The 13942-nt window shown below is 37.3% G+C and overlaps 1 protein-coding gene across 2 annotated transcripts in view; it reads left to right on the forward strand.

The window, feature by feature from the left end:
• Window positions 1-826: 826 nt before the first annotated feature.
• LOC373195 (ADAM) overlaps window positions 827-13942 on the forward strand; it is a gene marked incomplete at its 5' end in the record, with an annotated part of 63781 nt that continues 50665 nt past the window's right edge. For both annotated transcript variants that reach the window (NM_001366411.1, NM_214470.2), the window contains 2 exon segments: window positions 827-851; window positions 3174-3289. In NM_001366411.1, coding sequence (NP_001353340.1) covers window positions 827-851; window positions 3174-3289 — 141 coding nt within the window.

Consider the following 13942-nt stretch of genomic DNA (forward strand, 5'->3'; position numbering starts at 1 on the left):
AACCAACAACACCTTGACTTTATTGTCACCTTATAAAGAATATAGAGCCTTGAGTGACATCTCTGAGACTTTGGGAAAGAGAATAATAATAATGGCGATTGTTTACCAAGCCTTTGGCAGAACAAACAATTTTTGCTTTTAGCAATCTTCTCATAGCACTGGGAAGGTGTAGCAATCGACATGTTGGTGATGATTTTACAACCAAACTCGTGCAAACCCCTCGAAGTTGAAAAAAATCCATTTGGAAGAAGTGAGGTGATTTAACCATTTAGCAACTAAACTGTCCGAAACCGCCTCTCCTTTTACTCACTGAAGTGCCCAAAACCGCCCATCAGTTTCTCTCATTTTATAATTTTTCCACATAATCCCACTTCTAGAAGTAGGATCCGGTGAAATCTAATCGTTTTGAGACGTATCATGTTACCGTTCCTGTGATATCAACTCTACTTGAAATTTTCAGCGCAAATATTGAAACTGTCGACGAGGGAATCCCGGGGAACGTGGAGGAAATGTCAAGTGGTGTAGGGGAGGGGTGGTTTGTTGATCAAATGATTGGGTTCACAAATTGGAGAGCATCTCATGATTTCTGATATCAGTACCCCCAAATTGAAAGATATTAAATTGTGAGATGAAGAAGAGGTTGGAGCTTCTGAGGAAACTGATTCAATTACTGAGAAATATTTTTCAAGTGAAGAATTGGGAATTGCTGGAAAAGATTTCTGATTGACTTCAGAAAGGAAAATATAAGATTTACCCCGAGGAAATCTGACTTTTCTTGTAGTAAATACAAAGAGAAGATTTTTTTTTTTTATTACAAGTGATTATCATATAATTTTTCACTTTTTCTTTAGATTTCTTTTATTTTCTTTTTTCATTTAAACCAAAGCTGATATTGTTGAGGTGTGGAATATACAATACAAATATTTTATAAAGGTGCTTTAATACTGAAGAAATACATTTATATTTAAAGCCTCCATGATTTTGCAGGATGTTCTTGGAGTTACTGAACTTTTATTTCCTCCATTTTCTTTCTGTGACTGACATCGATAAGATCTGACTGCATGTTCATGAACAATCTGCGCATGATGTTGAATAGGGAAAACGAGCCTTAATCATAGTTCCCCAGTCCAATCAGGTCATTTGAAAAGGTTGAAGGGAAGAATCTCTGCATTGGATATTCTAGTCAGGTTCACACGACAGTCAGTTAAGGTCATAGTTTTGTAGTTGGAGACTGTGCGGATGCAATTGTGGATACAAAACTTAAAGTTAATTCGAAATTACAAACCACGATCTTAAAGGTCTTAGGGTCCGAAGTCAAAGTTGTGTGTCATGGACGCAATTGACTTCGAGGTTACGCCAGCATGTAGTTAATATATGACTGCGTGTCCAGTTTTGTATGCTGTTGTTTAAAACTGTGAATCCTCCTCGTTGTTAGTGGCATACATGTATGGTTTATAATTCGAGGTTTTGCAAACTTAAGTTTAATACTACATGATCCCATGTGAACATTGCTTCTGTCGGATCCCTTGTGATTAAAAGCATCTTCCTTGGAGCCATACATGAAGATGCGATCTTATCTTGGTGTCTCTCCTCGGCGTCATGGAAGCAAGTGGACTTAATCAGAAGTACCGGATTACGTGGCGTTGCATGGCGTGGCAGGATGGATAGGTTTGTGACCGACCTGAACAGACTTTGAAATTGTTCTACCAGTGAACTTCTGTTGTTGGAAAGCAAGTTTTTTTAATTAAAGGCTAGCCAACACAAACCTGCTATATGTTCTTAATTGTCTTGTTGATTCATTGACCTTTGATAAATGAATGAGTCTCACTATTCCTTTATTTGTATGTTTCTGTTCTTATTGTGGTCAGTTTTTTAAACATGTAAATGTATTTTTGACATCACATGTAAATATATGTTTTGTACAACAAAAATTAGGAAAAGTAATACTTTTCATGGTAAAATGTTCCGATCACAAATCTATCCTAACGTATTAAAAAACAATGAAATATCACATGCACTTGACAGAAGCTTGAATCGCTCCTTAAAAGTATGATCTTTTATGGAAACACTTCTACTGGAGTATGACTTCTTGCTTCCTACTAGAAATCAAGTACTTCAGATGCCTAATCCTCAGATTATGATGGTTGCCAATATTGCCTAATGCAACCTTAGTGATATGCTCCGTAGTCTGTGCAGAAATTACGCATGAATCAGGTTCAGTGTGTGTTCCCACTGAGCAGTGAAGTGAAAGAAACTGCATTCACATTGCAAGTTTTATAGTGCTATTCTATTCTAGAAGACTGGATCTGCAACACTGTGAATACTTAGTACAACTACAGGGCAATGGGAAAGCTCCCTGGTTTGGTACATGTAGGTAAATGTGATGAAATGGATGCATTCATACTGCCAGAGTATCGTTAACATTAAGATGATAGCAGACTGACAGAGTAATAACATCAGTGCAAACAGGGCTTGTGTTGCTCTTAGGATAATGGCATCAATGTTTAACGGTTCCGTATTTTATTTATGGAGAAAGGATGGTAAATGCGAAACACATCAAGGCAATGGATCTATTCTTAGCAGTGAATATATTTTTGTGAAATAGTAGTGTACCTACTACTACCTACATGTAAGTAGAGCCTGAACTTGCAGTACATTGTAGTCACTGACCTGTGTTATTTCATTGCATGTATTGTATGTACTAATATTGAATAAAGCACTGTTGGGGAAATGGAAATGAATGAGATTGTGAACAAATGTATGAAAGAAAGAAGAAAATAAATAGACTGATTGAAAGAGAGAGAGAGGGGGGGGGGGGGGGGGGAGGGAGAGAAAGAAAGAGAAAGAGAGAGAGAATATCCAATACTTGCCAGAAGGTAATCTGTTTCTAGGGCCTCTGTTTTGTTTAAAACTTATTAGTCTGATTACAGTATATCAATTCATAGCTTTCTCGTAAATCAAGTGTGGCATTTTCCCCTTTTGAAAGGTCATATTGAGTAGGGTTCAGACTTTATACAGTCACATGAACTCCTACAACTTTCCCCAGGCCTAAATCCTATCCCTTCTCTCGCATGTCCCCTGATATTAAATCTCCTAAAGTATTAACGACAAGTCTCACCATCTCATGATCTCATCTCCAACTTTTCTTCTTCCTTTCTTTCTTTCCTCTACAGGTTACAGAACACCAGGAGGACAAGAGGAACAACTAGGGAAATTATTGAACTACGACATCATCACACCGTATCGTTTAGCGGGCAGGGAGCGCAGGCAAGCCCACACAATTACTCAGGTACCATAGAGATTTCTCATCTCCATTTCATTTAAATATTTAGGGGATGACTAAGTGCAGTGCTTGATCGGTATTAAATACTGCTCACGTTTGCAATCGATTATAATGGGAGCACTGTAAATTGTGAATGGTTTTGTTGCCAATTTGTAAAGAAAAAAAAAGTGATCAGTAATTTAGATGTATACAAATAAGTCAAGTAGGAACAAATGGCATGTTTTTTGTAAAATATTTTCTTTAAATATTGTAGAAACAGTATTTTTCTGTTAAAAAAAATAATATAGTTATTTTTATATTTATTTAGAGATACCAATAGGCCAATGATTGATTTTAAGAGAAAGGATAATGTGGACGGGAACTGCAGGAAAAATAAAACGGACTGAAAAATTTATGTTATGATGCATGAGATAAAAGTGAAAAGTATCAGGGGGAAAAGGAGAGTGAAGAAAGGAGAAAAGGAAAAGTGAAAGGAAGGGAAAGAAAGGGTGAGAGATTGAATTAGAAATGAAAATACATGTAAGTACATGTATATCAATATTATTTATCTTTATATCAGCTGTTTTTTAAATATCATTGCCATTGTCATTGCCATTGTCATTGCCTAGCTTAATTCAGCTTTATTTTGGAGGATCATTTCTTTTTTTTCCCCTCACATCAAGCCGCTTTCCTTTTAGTTCTAACCGGATTATTCCAAGAACATCCAGCTAACCCTGATTCCGTTGAACGCTGCCTATCTGGATCCCTTTATTGCATCGAGGGAAATCCGAGCCTGTAGACATGCACAGGGTCATTCAGGTTCATTGCTGTAACAAGAGTCCTGGATACAGCCAATGATCAACCATTTACATTGTAGATTGGTGCCTCACTGCAGTCCAATAAAGCAGTGCCCCTATAAACCTTGTGATCGAGAGGAAAATGAGTGAGGGTATTCTAGGGGTTTCCAATTATACCAGGGAAGTTGAAGTGGAAACTCTTTGATTATAGTTTTTGCCCTCGACCACCATCTACGTGTAGTAGGTCTATGATTTCACCCCTACATGTAAAAGAGAAAGAAAAGCAAGGAAGGAACCTTTGACTTCTGGACACATTCCTTGAATAGTTGCAGAGTAATTTTGAGAAATTTCCAGGAATCTTGTGAAACCTGAGCTAAAGCTGGCCAACAGGTAGCTAAACTTGATGTTCTCACTGGAATATACTTGCGCTGTTTATTGTTAATACACCCATATTGAAAGCCAAAAAACTTTCGTAACTTCCAAACAAAGTCCAATTCCAAGGCAAACAATATTTTACATAAGTGCAAATTTTTATTGTTTTTTCAGATGAGAGTCAATTATATTAAGGTGTTAAACATTTGTGAATTTTAATCTCTTTCAATATTTGCGACAAGTTCTTTTTCCCCCTCAGTATTCAAGTAAGAATGTAGAGAAACCAGAACACAAGTAGGGATCATTGCATTCTTCTCCATCTCCAAATACCTCACTCGATCAATCCGAATTTCATTTTCACTTTAAGGAAATTTCAGACTTTGTTCAAGTGTGCCTGTAAATACCACTAATCTTGTAGAGTACTTCTCCAGCACCCCTTTATAGAAACTCATGGTACTTCTTATAGGGCATCGTGCTTATTGGGGTAAATTAGATTCATAGTTTCTAGGGCAGAGAGCCTTCTTACATCAGATATAATCCTAAATAGGATTCATTAGATGGGAATGTAGGGCAAGTCCAATTAGAAACCCCTTTCAAAATACCTTCACCTCCTTTCACCCATGAAACTTCCAGAGAAGTTCTGGGGCCTGTTTCACAAAGCCTTTTTTCAATGACAAATAACAAAAATCAGTGACAAATCTGATGATAACCAATCAGAAGCAAGGATTTCAGTAGCTTATAACAAAAACGGTCATTTGTCACTGATGACAAGTTTTATGAAACGCCCCCCCCCCCTGGAGGATATGTTGAAAAATATCCTGCTTGTGAAGCAGTGAATATAATATGAGATGTCACCTGAACAGTGGCTCTGTTCTCCCAACAATTCTTTTCTATCGTTGATACAAAATAAATTCATAAATAAATAAATTAACTTGAATTTAGACAGTCAGTGATTAATGATGTCAAGTGCACAAGCTTTCATTTAAAAAATGACAACACTGACTGGAATTCATCCAAAGCAATGCAGTTTGACATTTATATTAGGTTCTCCTGCAGATAACTTATTGTAAGCATTTTGAAGTGATTACCTATTATTTTCTTGGAGGAATTCCACCTGAATATAAAAATTTCAGATTTTTTAGTACAGAGCAAATGGGAGGGAACCTTGCAAGATATGTCACAGAATTGCCAATTTGTGTTTGATCAAGTGCTAGCAGGGCATCTGGAAACACCTTTCATATTTTAATACTAACATTGCTTTCACATCAAAGAATCAACATGGCTTTAGTCGACCACAGACAAGACAATAGTGGGATTCACACCCAGAGAAATTAGTGATTCAATTTTTTAAAGATTTTTTAAAAGATTTTTATTCAAGATCAGAATCTCACTTTTTTCTGTGTGTGAACCTCAAAATCTTGCTAAAAAATAAAATCCTGGTCGCGATCAGACTCTCACCAAAAGTGTCATTTAAAAAAAAATAATTGCTATTATTTGACCAAGCATTTTGCGGTGTGAATAAAAGCTAGATAACAGCGCTTGTCAAGAATTGAAAATTGAGATTTAGAATTTTTTTTAAGAGTAGGATCGGTGGCAAAAAAGTTGAAAATAGAATTGAGCTCAAAATCGCGCTAAATTCATTTGTGTGAATGAGCCTGATGTTAAAATTTTGCGCAGACAGAGTGTTGACATACATTGGGGCTTCCATGTGTATGCTTGGCAATGAAGGTGAAATAACAGAAGAAAATCAATCATTGAAGTGTTATTTTACACTGAATAAATGTTTATTAATCACTTTAAAAGTGCTAGAGAAACACAACCGTTTTGTTTGTGCAAGAATCCAAGGTAGCTACATTGGCTGCGTTTACACTGCAGGCATAAATCATTGTTTATATCACATTCCAGTGTTTCATCGGTAGTTGCTGAGTGCTACCAGCAAACACAAAGAAAAACAGAAATAAAAAAAATCCACTACTTTAGATTGTTTTTTTGAAACGCTGGCAGAAATTTAACTGATTTTTGCAGTGTGAATGCTCACTCTGGAAACATTGGTGAATGATTCCGAGTGTTGGTCATGTGAATCTCCTTCCTTCATTTTTAATCGGTTTTTTTACCAATAGTGTAAATGAAGTCCAAAAAGTTGGTGATTTTCCAAAAAGGGTTTGGGCTGTGTAAATGGGCGTATTGATGGCAATGGCCAAACATTTCCCCTGCACAATACAAGATATTGCTCCAGAAAAACAGAGTTTCTTTATATATGCTGCCAAATTTACAAATCAGGTACATCACAAATGCGCTTACATGTACATTAAATAAAATAAATAATTTGATTCCTTTGTCAATTGTTTAGGATAAGTAGCGTGATAAGGTACTCGAATGATACTCGAATAGTATTGCAATTGCCTCTTATTTTAATTTGTTTTCATAATCATTCTCAAATATTTAAACAGCAAATTGCAAGTATTGCATGTATGTTATATGGAAGAAATACATGTAGTTATATGTTTTTAAAATAACTGAACATGAACTCGATCCGATAGTGTTCCTCATAAACCATGACATTTGGCCTAGCAGGTGATAAGGATTCCTTCATTGTGTGTAATGATATGCTTTCAAGTGCTAAATCATTGCCAGTTGACTGCACATGTCTGTAGCCTTCTCATGGGAGGAGGATTTATGTACCGGTATTGCGAGAATAATCTTATTCCAAAATTCTTTATTTCAAACATGGACAGTTTTTTTCAGATGCACTTGAGCATCCTCTTGCTTCACTTGCGGTTACTGTGAATATCCTCAGGATGTACTTAAAGGGATAGTTGATTTCTGTTGCAGAGGGCGCTACACAATTGTTTTTTGTGAAATAATGAACAACTGACTGTCAAATTTGAAAGAACATACAATTTAAATGACAAAATCATCTTTGTTTGATCAAAATCGGTTCGGAGATGGCTGAAATATCCATAAATATAACAATTTCTGATACTTGTGTACCACCACAAATATAAGATAATTTGAACCAGCCGTTGAAAGCCGTTGAAAAAACAAAATAGCGCTTTTTACCTTGTATTTCAGCCAATGTCGATGTTGGCTTTTTCGTGTTGGTTATATTACGCACAATCAGCCGGCCCATGTATTGTTATTATTAATTGATTAATTAATTAACGGTCATCATATTTTTTTTAAAGTGGAGCTGAATTGGTATGATCATATTGGCTAAATTTCACACATTTTGGGGCCTAAAATTACCTTCTTAGCAATTTTAGGTCCTAAAAGGACACTAGAAATGTCATAAATAAGGAGAAGAGCAATATACATCCCTTTAAATGTAAGCAGTCCATCATTCCATAGATAAGCAGTGAGATCTCAAAATGGATGTACTGTATAATATGAATAAAGATTTTTTCTTATGTGAAGTACATGTACAATGTATGGACAACTTTGATGCCACTGCACTTCAGTACTCCGAACCTAAACTGGCCTGTAATTGCAAGCTCATTGTAAAGGTGGTGTGCTCATTCATTTCATGTTCATTGCCTCAAGGGTTTCTCTTCAATTGTTGCAATTGAAAAGAGGTTGTCGATTGATGTAAGCTAACAAAAGTTTGTCCATGTAAAGTAGGAGAAGAAATTGCCAGATTTCCTTGATTTATGTTTGAGGCTTGAGGTACTGCCAGCCCCTTGCTGACAACATGTCTAAGTTCTATAGTACCGGTATATAGATTTTTGCTAAAATTTTGGAATGCTAAATTAAACATTTTTTCTTATGTGAACAGTGTCAAATTATGAGTTGTGAACTAACAAGTTTACATCCAATTTATTTATTATAATCTAATTTTTATGAGGAACTTGGTCAGAACAGAAAAAAAGAGAGAAATCTGCTTGATTTTTGAAAATATAAGCTTGATCACAAACTAGAGTTGTGAGTAGTTGGATATCTCATTAGTGCACCCAGATCAATAGCTACATGTATATAGCCGAAGTATAGTGCTTCTGAAATTTTGGATAAAACCTCATAGAGGAATGTGATAGGACAGTCTTAGACCTGTGAATGGTTGGGTGTGTTGAGTCTTCCGACAGTCTGCCCAGCAGTCTGAAGCACCTTTTGGGTAATGTCCAGAAGAGGAAGTAGGCTGTGGTGTTCTTGGATGTGTGATTGGTTGGGCGTGCCTGCCGTGTCTGCCCCTGCCATCCGTCCAACCAACATTGAGCCAAAGTGAACTGCCACTGAAGCATTTCTTTGAAAATATCCACAATAGATAATGGACAGCAGTGTCCTGGAACCAAAACAGGAGCACCTACCTCTTGGGAGAAGTCCACAGGAAGTGGCTCAGTCTCAGAGTAATAAAATAGTCAGGTGTAAGTAGTGCACATCATGTACCGACTGCAGATGTCAATGATTCATGGTATGCCCGTCTAGTATGAAAAGGTCTCTGATGCTAATGCTTAGGGTCCTTTCTCAAGTGTTTTGGAAACAAATTGAGATGGAGCGAGGGAGGAAGTTAAGGTCAGCTATTAGGACACTCAACGTTTGAATTCCTCTCTGATGGTCTGACCAGAAAGAGCAGTATCAATAGAAGTTAGGGTTAGGATGCTTTCAAGTGACGAACAATCATCATCTTCAAGTGTTTACACAGTGAAGAAATGCAGCCGTTAATTCATTAGCATGTGTAAAACGTGGGCTAGCTATAATAAAGTACAAGTTAAATAAAATAAAAACAAAGAACAACATCAAAGTTATTCAATCACTTTTATGTTGCAATCCGCATGATGATCTGAGATTAAGGAGAAGGCTGTCAACTCAGTTTTAGGTCATTTCGGATAGCAATAACACCTCAAAATCTATTTACATTTTCTCTAAAATGTCTTCTAGTTTCAAACATGAGGCAACACCCTTTTTGGTTCCCAGTAGAGGATTGGTCACAAGCTCCGTTGATAATATAAAATAAATAAATGAATAAACAGCTTGTTCTGCTTGTGTAAATGAGGCCAAATATCTATTAAGATGTTAAGCAGGTAGAGTGTTGTGGACAGAATTGTTGAGAGGGTTATTCCCATTATTAATAAATATGTGGACATTGCACCCACAGTCCTTCAAATATGAATCCCATCGTTGTTGGACGGTCACAGCATCTCGGCAGGTGAAGTGGCCGTCTCGGGAGCAATAAATAGAACGCTTCAACGGTATTCATGGTTTTTCGATGAGGTATACAGTAGGCAGGAGTATCACAATGCACTTGAACTTTTGCTGCGCAGTTATCGCGGAAGCTTTCAAGGCTTCCAAGTTCATAAACAGACCACTCATGTTTTTGGGGTGGTTTTAATGGGCCTGGTAAATGACCTGTATGTGACTTCTTCACCATAGCCCTACTTCCAGCTGATGTGTACCTCAGCTTGAGTGTATTTTTCCTAATCCTATTACCATGACGATTGGAAGGAAATCTTTTTCTGATATCTTATGTATTATGCATTTTACCTTTGTAGTGGCAGCAGGGAAAAAAAAAATTAAAAATTTCAGGGGCTACTTTTCAAGCATGCTTGCATGAAAGTAACACTCTTTGAACTCTATGCACATTTTGAGGGGCTTTTTTGAGCATTTTGGGGTCTAATTTGCTCCGAGCCCCAGTGTATTTTTTCCCTGATCGTGGCAGCACTCAAGGATAGGCCTGTGCTGCTATGTATAATAGCTTTCTGATACATGTAGAAGTATGTTCCAGGATGGACCCAGTGCCTAGATGCCTGTATCTCTACTACAGGGGCTTTTAAGCTTATATTATATCATAGAGCTAGCTGGAAGTTCCAGGCCTTATTGGTTTCCTTCCTGAGGCTTTCATCATCAATTGTTCCAAGACCACATGGATCTCGCTTGGCCTTCTGATCTCTACCCCTTTCCTATCCTTTCTACTAAATCTGTCTTGTTTCATTAGCATTAGCTAGATGACAGTTGAATGGTTTGACTGTTCTCTAACCCACCCCCCCCCCCCCCCATTCAGATTGCAAAAATTTGGCTACTAAACATGTACCTTGTACCTTGTGTTTGTCTCTTCCGAAAGGTCCGCTAGGAACTATAACTGGAAGTCAGGGACAAATATTAATTTTGGGGGGGGGGGCTACTTTTCAAGCTTACCTGCATGAATATAACATTCTAAAATTTGTTTTGCATTGAACTCTATGCAAATATATGGGGGCTCTTTTCTGATTTTCGAGGGCTCTCTTGGGCATTTCAGGGGCTATTTCGCCCCGAGCCCCATGTTTTTTTTTCACTGCTGGAAGTATAGTTTGGCGTGACGAGAGTATAACTATACAAGTAGTAATTCTTTTTTTTTCTGGTCTGAACATCCTAAAACGAAAGGTTTCATAGCAAAACATATGTTTGAGCATCTTTTCGAACGAAAAAGTCAATGAAGAATCAGGGTCCCGTTCTATGCTGATCGTCGTATCTTACGAAAATGGTGTAAATGGGTGGGATTAATCATACGCGCGCACTGATGATTCACGAGCTGTTATGTCAACTGAACTTTAAATCACGTTCTTATCCAGTGTGTATGCCCCTTCTTGCTGAAAGGTGATCCCCTATACAACGCTTCTTTAGACAAGTTTTGTTTTAATTTCCTCGTCTGAGGGGACTGTTACAAACTTGTATGCATGTTCTCCGGAAGTCCTTTTATTGAGAGAAGTGTTGAAAAAAACATTTGTACTGTCAGTCTGTCACCATCTTTCTCCCTAGTAAGAACATTTTGGTTGATGAATGCCAGGAGAAAGATAAAAATCCCAGCTGCAATTCTTTTCTTGAGTGAGAGTTGGTCAAGACATCAGGATTTTGCCTTCAGTTCTATGACCATGCCTTATGTAATGCTCTGCATTTTCCACCCATCCCCCTTGCAGTAAAGTCATCATCTTACATTTTCTTCACCAACTCTTGGGAGACTGGGGGGTATTTCTTGATGGGACCACGGGTTTGCTGTGTGCAAGACTTTACACCCATTAATGGTATTTCCACCAAGTCTGGTATCAGTGAATTACTGACGACCATCTCCCTTTAAGAGTAATCTCTAGCTTTGTTTTGGTGACTGCATGTCTACTCAATGAAATATTAATATCATGCCAAGTATGAAAGTTGAGCATTTACATCTAAGCTTATAGACAGCAATTGTTGTATCGGTCGTGCAATGAGTAGTCGATAGAAATTATTTATGGTGAATGGAGTAATCTGCGATTGACTGTGTCTACTGGAATATGAAATATTGATATCGTCCTGAAGATTAAAGGCCCACCCCCCATTTAAAGGACATGTCTAGTGGAAATGCCAATTAGAGATGTAGGTTATCTGATTGACATTCGGCATCACTAATTGGTCTGCTGCCAATCTGAGGAGTGACATACTGTACATGGAACTTTGAAAAACAAGACATTTATTTGTCGCTGTCCATTAACTTGGGAGTGCGAAGAATAGCTGCCATCTTGGCTAAGACCTCATTCGTCATGGTGAGAGGTATGTTTGTGACGGCTACCAGGAGGTCATGTGATTTGAAGCAGGTTTGCGTCAATTTTTGAGGATGCCTTCAGTTGCGTTCACATCGTGCTGGAAATTTGTTTTGTTATTCATTGGCGTGATTGCCGAGACACTGATGGGAATGTAGGCCTATTAAGGCCCGTCTTCACTATCTCGAGATTGCCAAATATCCAGCTATTTGAACTATCCCGATAGCAAACTATCCAGCTATTTGCGTCTTCATTAGACCGAAGTAGCAAATTAGCTGGATAGTTGGTCGGGATAATATCCCAAGATATCTCGGTCTAGTTTGCAAAATATCCCACTATTTCCGAACTAGCGGGATAGTTTGCGACCGTCTTCATTAGACCGAAGTCCGGAGTCAAATATCCCGATCCCATCATGCACAACGATTTCCGGTTCGCACATGCGATCTATACCGCTCAGCGCGCTAGTACAACCACTGACCTCGAGTAAGCACGGAAAACCACAAACTAGACTGAGATATCTTGGGATATTATCCCGACCAACTATCCAGCTAATTTGCTACTTCAGTCTAATGAAGACACAAATTAGCTGGATAGTTTGCGATCGGGATAGTTCAAATAGCTGGATATTTGGCAATCTCGAGATAGTGCAGACACGCCTAATGTGTCTCTTCCATTCGGTGTTATCAGCACTATCATTTCATCGCCTCTCTTCTCGTGAAAAAAGAAAGACATTATTTGTCTGAATATGGATAGACCAAGAGGTAGAAACAGACAAGAAAAGAAAAAGAAAATGTGTCCGAGATAAGACAGAAGAAGAAAAAAAAACAAAGGCAGAAAGAAAGAGAGGTAGAAATAGAGAGAGAGTGAGAGAGAGAGAGAGAGAGAGAGAGAGAGAGAGAGAGAGAGAGAGAGAGAGAGAGAGAAGGCCAGATAGAGGGGGAGAAAGATACTAGGTTGACAAATGAATCACAGATAGAGAACAAAAATAAAAAAAATTCTATCATAGAAGATGCAACATTATATGTTGTTATTTGAAATTTCTCATTTTAGAAATATGAACTTATTGGATGCCCTTTTTACATATTATCATAATCAAGCATTTCGGGGGCCCGTATTTGAACTCATTAATGGAGCAAAAACCCAGGAGCATATATATATTGCAGTCCGTGGATTTCAAAAATATTGATTTCTCTCGCCAGACATATATTTTTTCAATGAAATCAACAGACTCCGCTATCAGTCACATGTGTTGCTAATTAGGGCTCGGCTGTTTTTTCTCCATTTGTAGGTCATAACAAGTCTCACTTAGCAAGTACAAGTAATTACCAGATGCCATTAATTAAGATTGATTTTATCACTGTACAGTGAAAGGTTCAGTCTTGCACAGTGTGTATGTACAAATGTAGTAGGTGTTGAAAGTACACTTGGCAGTTGGCACCTTTGGTTTCTTTGCCCATCATATGCACCGTTTTTATTACTATTTATTATTCATTCTTTGTAATTATCGAGCAAAAAAAAAAAAAATTGGTTTGAAAGTTTGATAATTCAATTTGGAACCATTAATATTCATGAATTTATTTAATTCATGTACATTATTATTTCTTAGTTTCTGCAATGGAGCTATAAAATAAATTCCTGTATTGTTATGATGTTCTATAACCTGACAATTCAAAATGGATTTAAATATTTCAAATTAGATTTGAAAATTTCATACATGGATAAGGATTTATTTTTGAGAGAATCAATGTACATAAGAAAGAATTTAAAAAAAACACTGGAAATATGATTTCTGTAAGGTTATAGTAGTCTGGATCTTTGATAGTTTTGATAACAAAATTGTTAAGATATTTAGAAAGTGGATAACTGAATGGTAAAAGTACATATACATGTACCGATACATAGGTATGTTGTACTGTGGGATAGCTGCTTCACCTAACATGGCTTGTTGCTATCTCCGTCGAGCTGCTAACACTTCACTCTATCTCTTCAGATCCTCACGCTTAGGACTGCTATTCCACTTGAGTATTTATTTT

The sequence above is a fragment of the Strongylocentrotus purpuratus genome, unplaced genomic scaffold (genome assembly GCF_000002235.5).
Source record: "Strongylocentrotus purpuratus isolate Spur 01 unplaced genomic scaffold, Spur_5.0 spur5_scaffold_15, whole genome shotgun sequence".
NCBI lineage: Eukaryota > Metazoa > Echinodermata > Echinoidea > Camarodonta > Strongylocentrotidae > Strongylocentrotus > Strongylocentrotus purpuratus.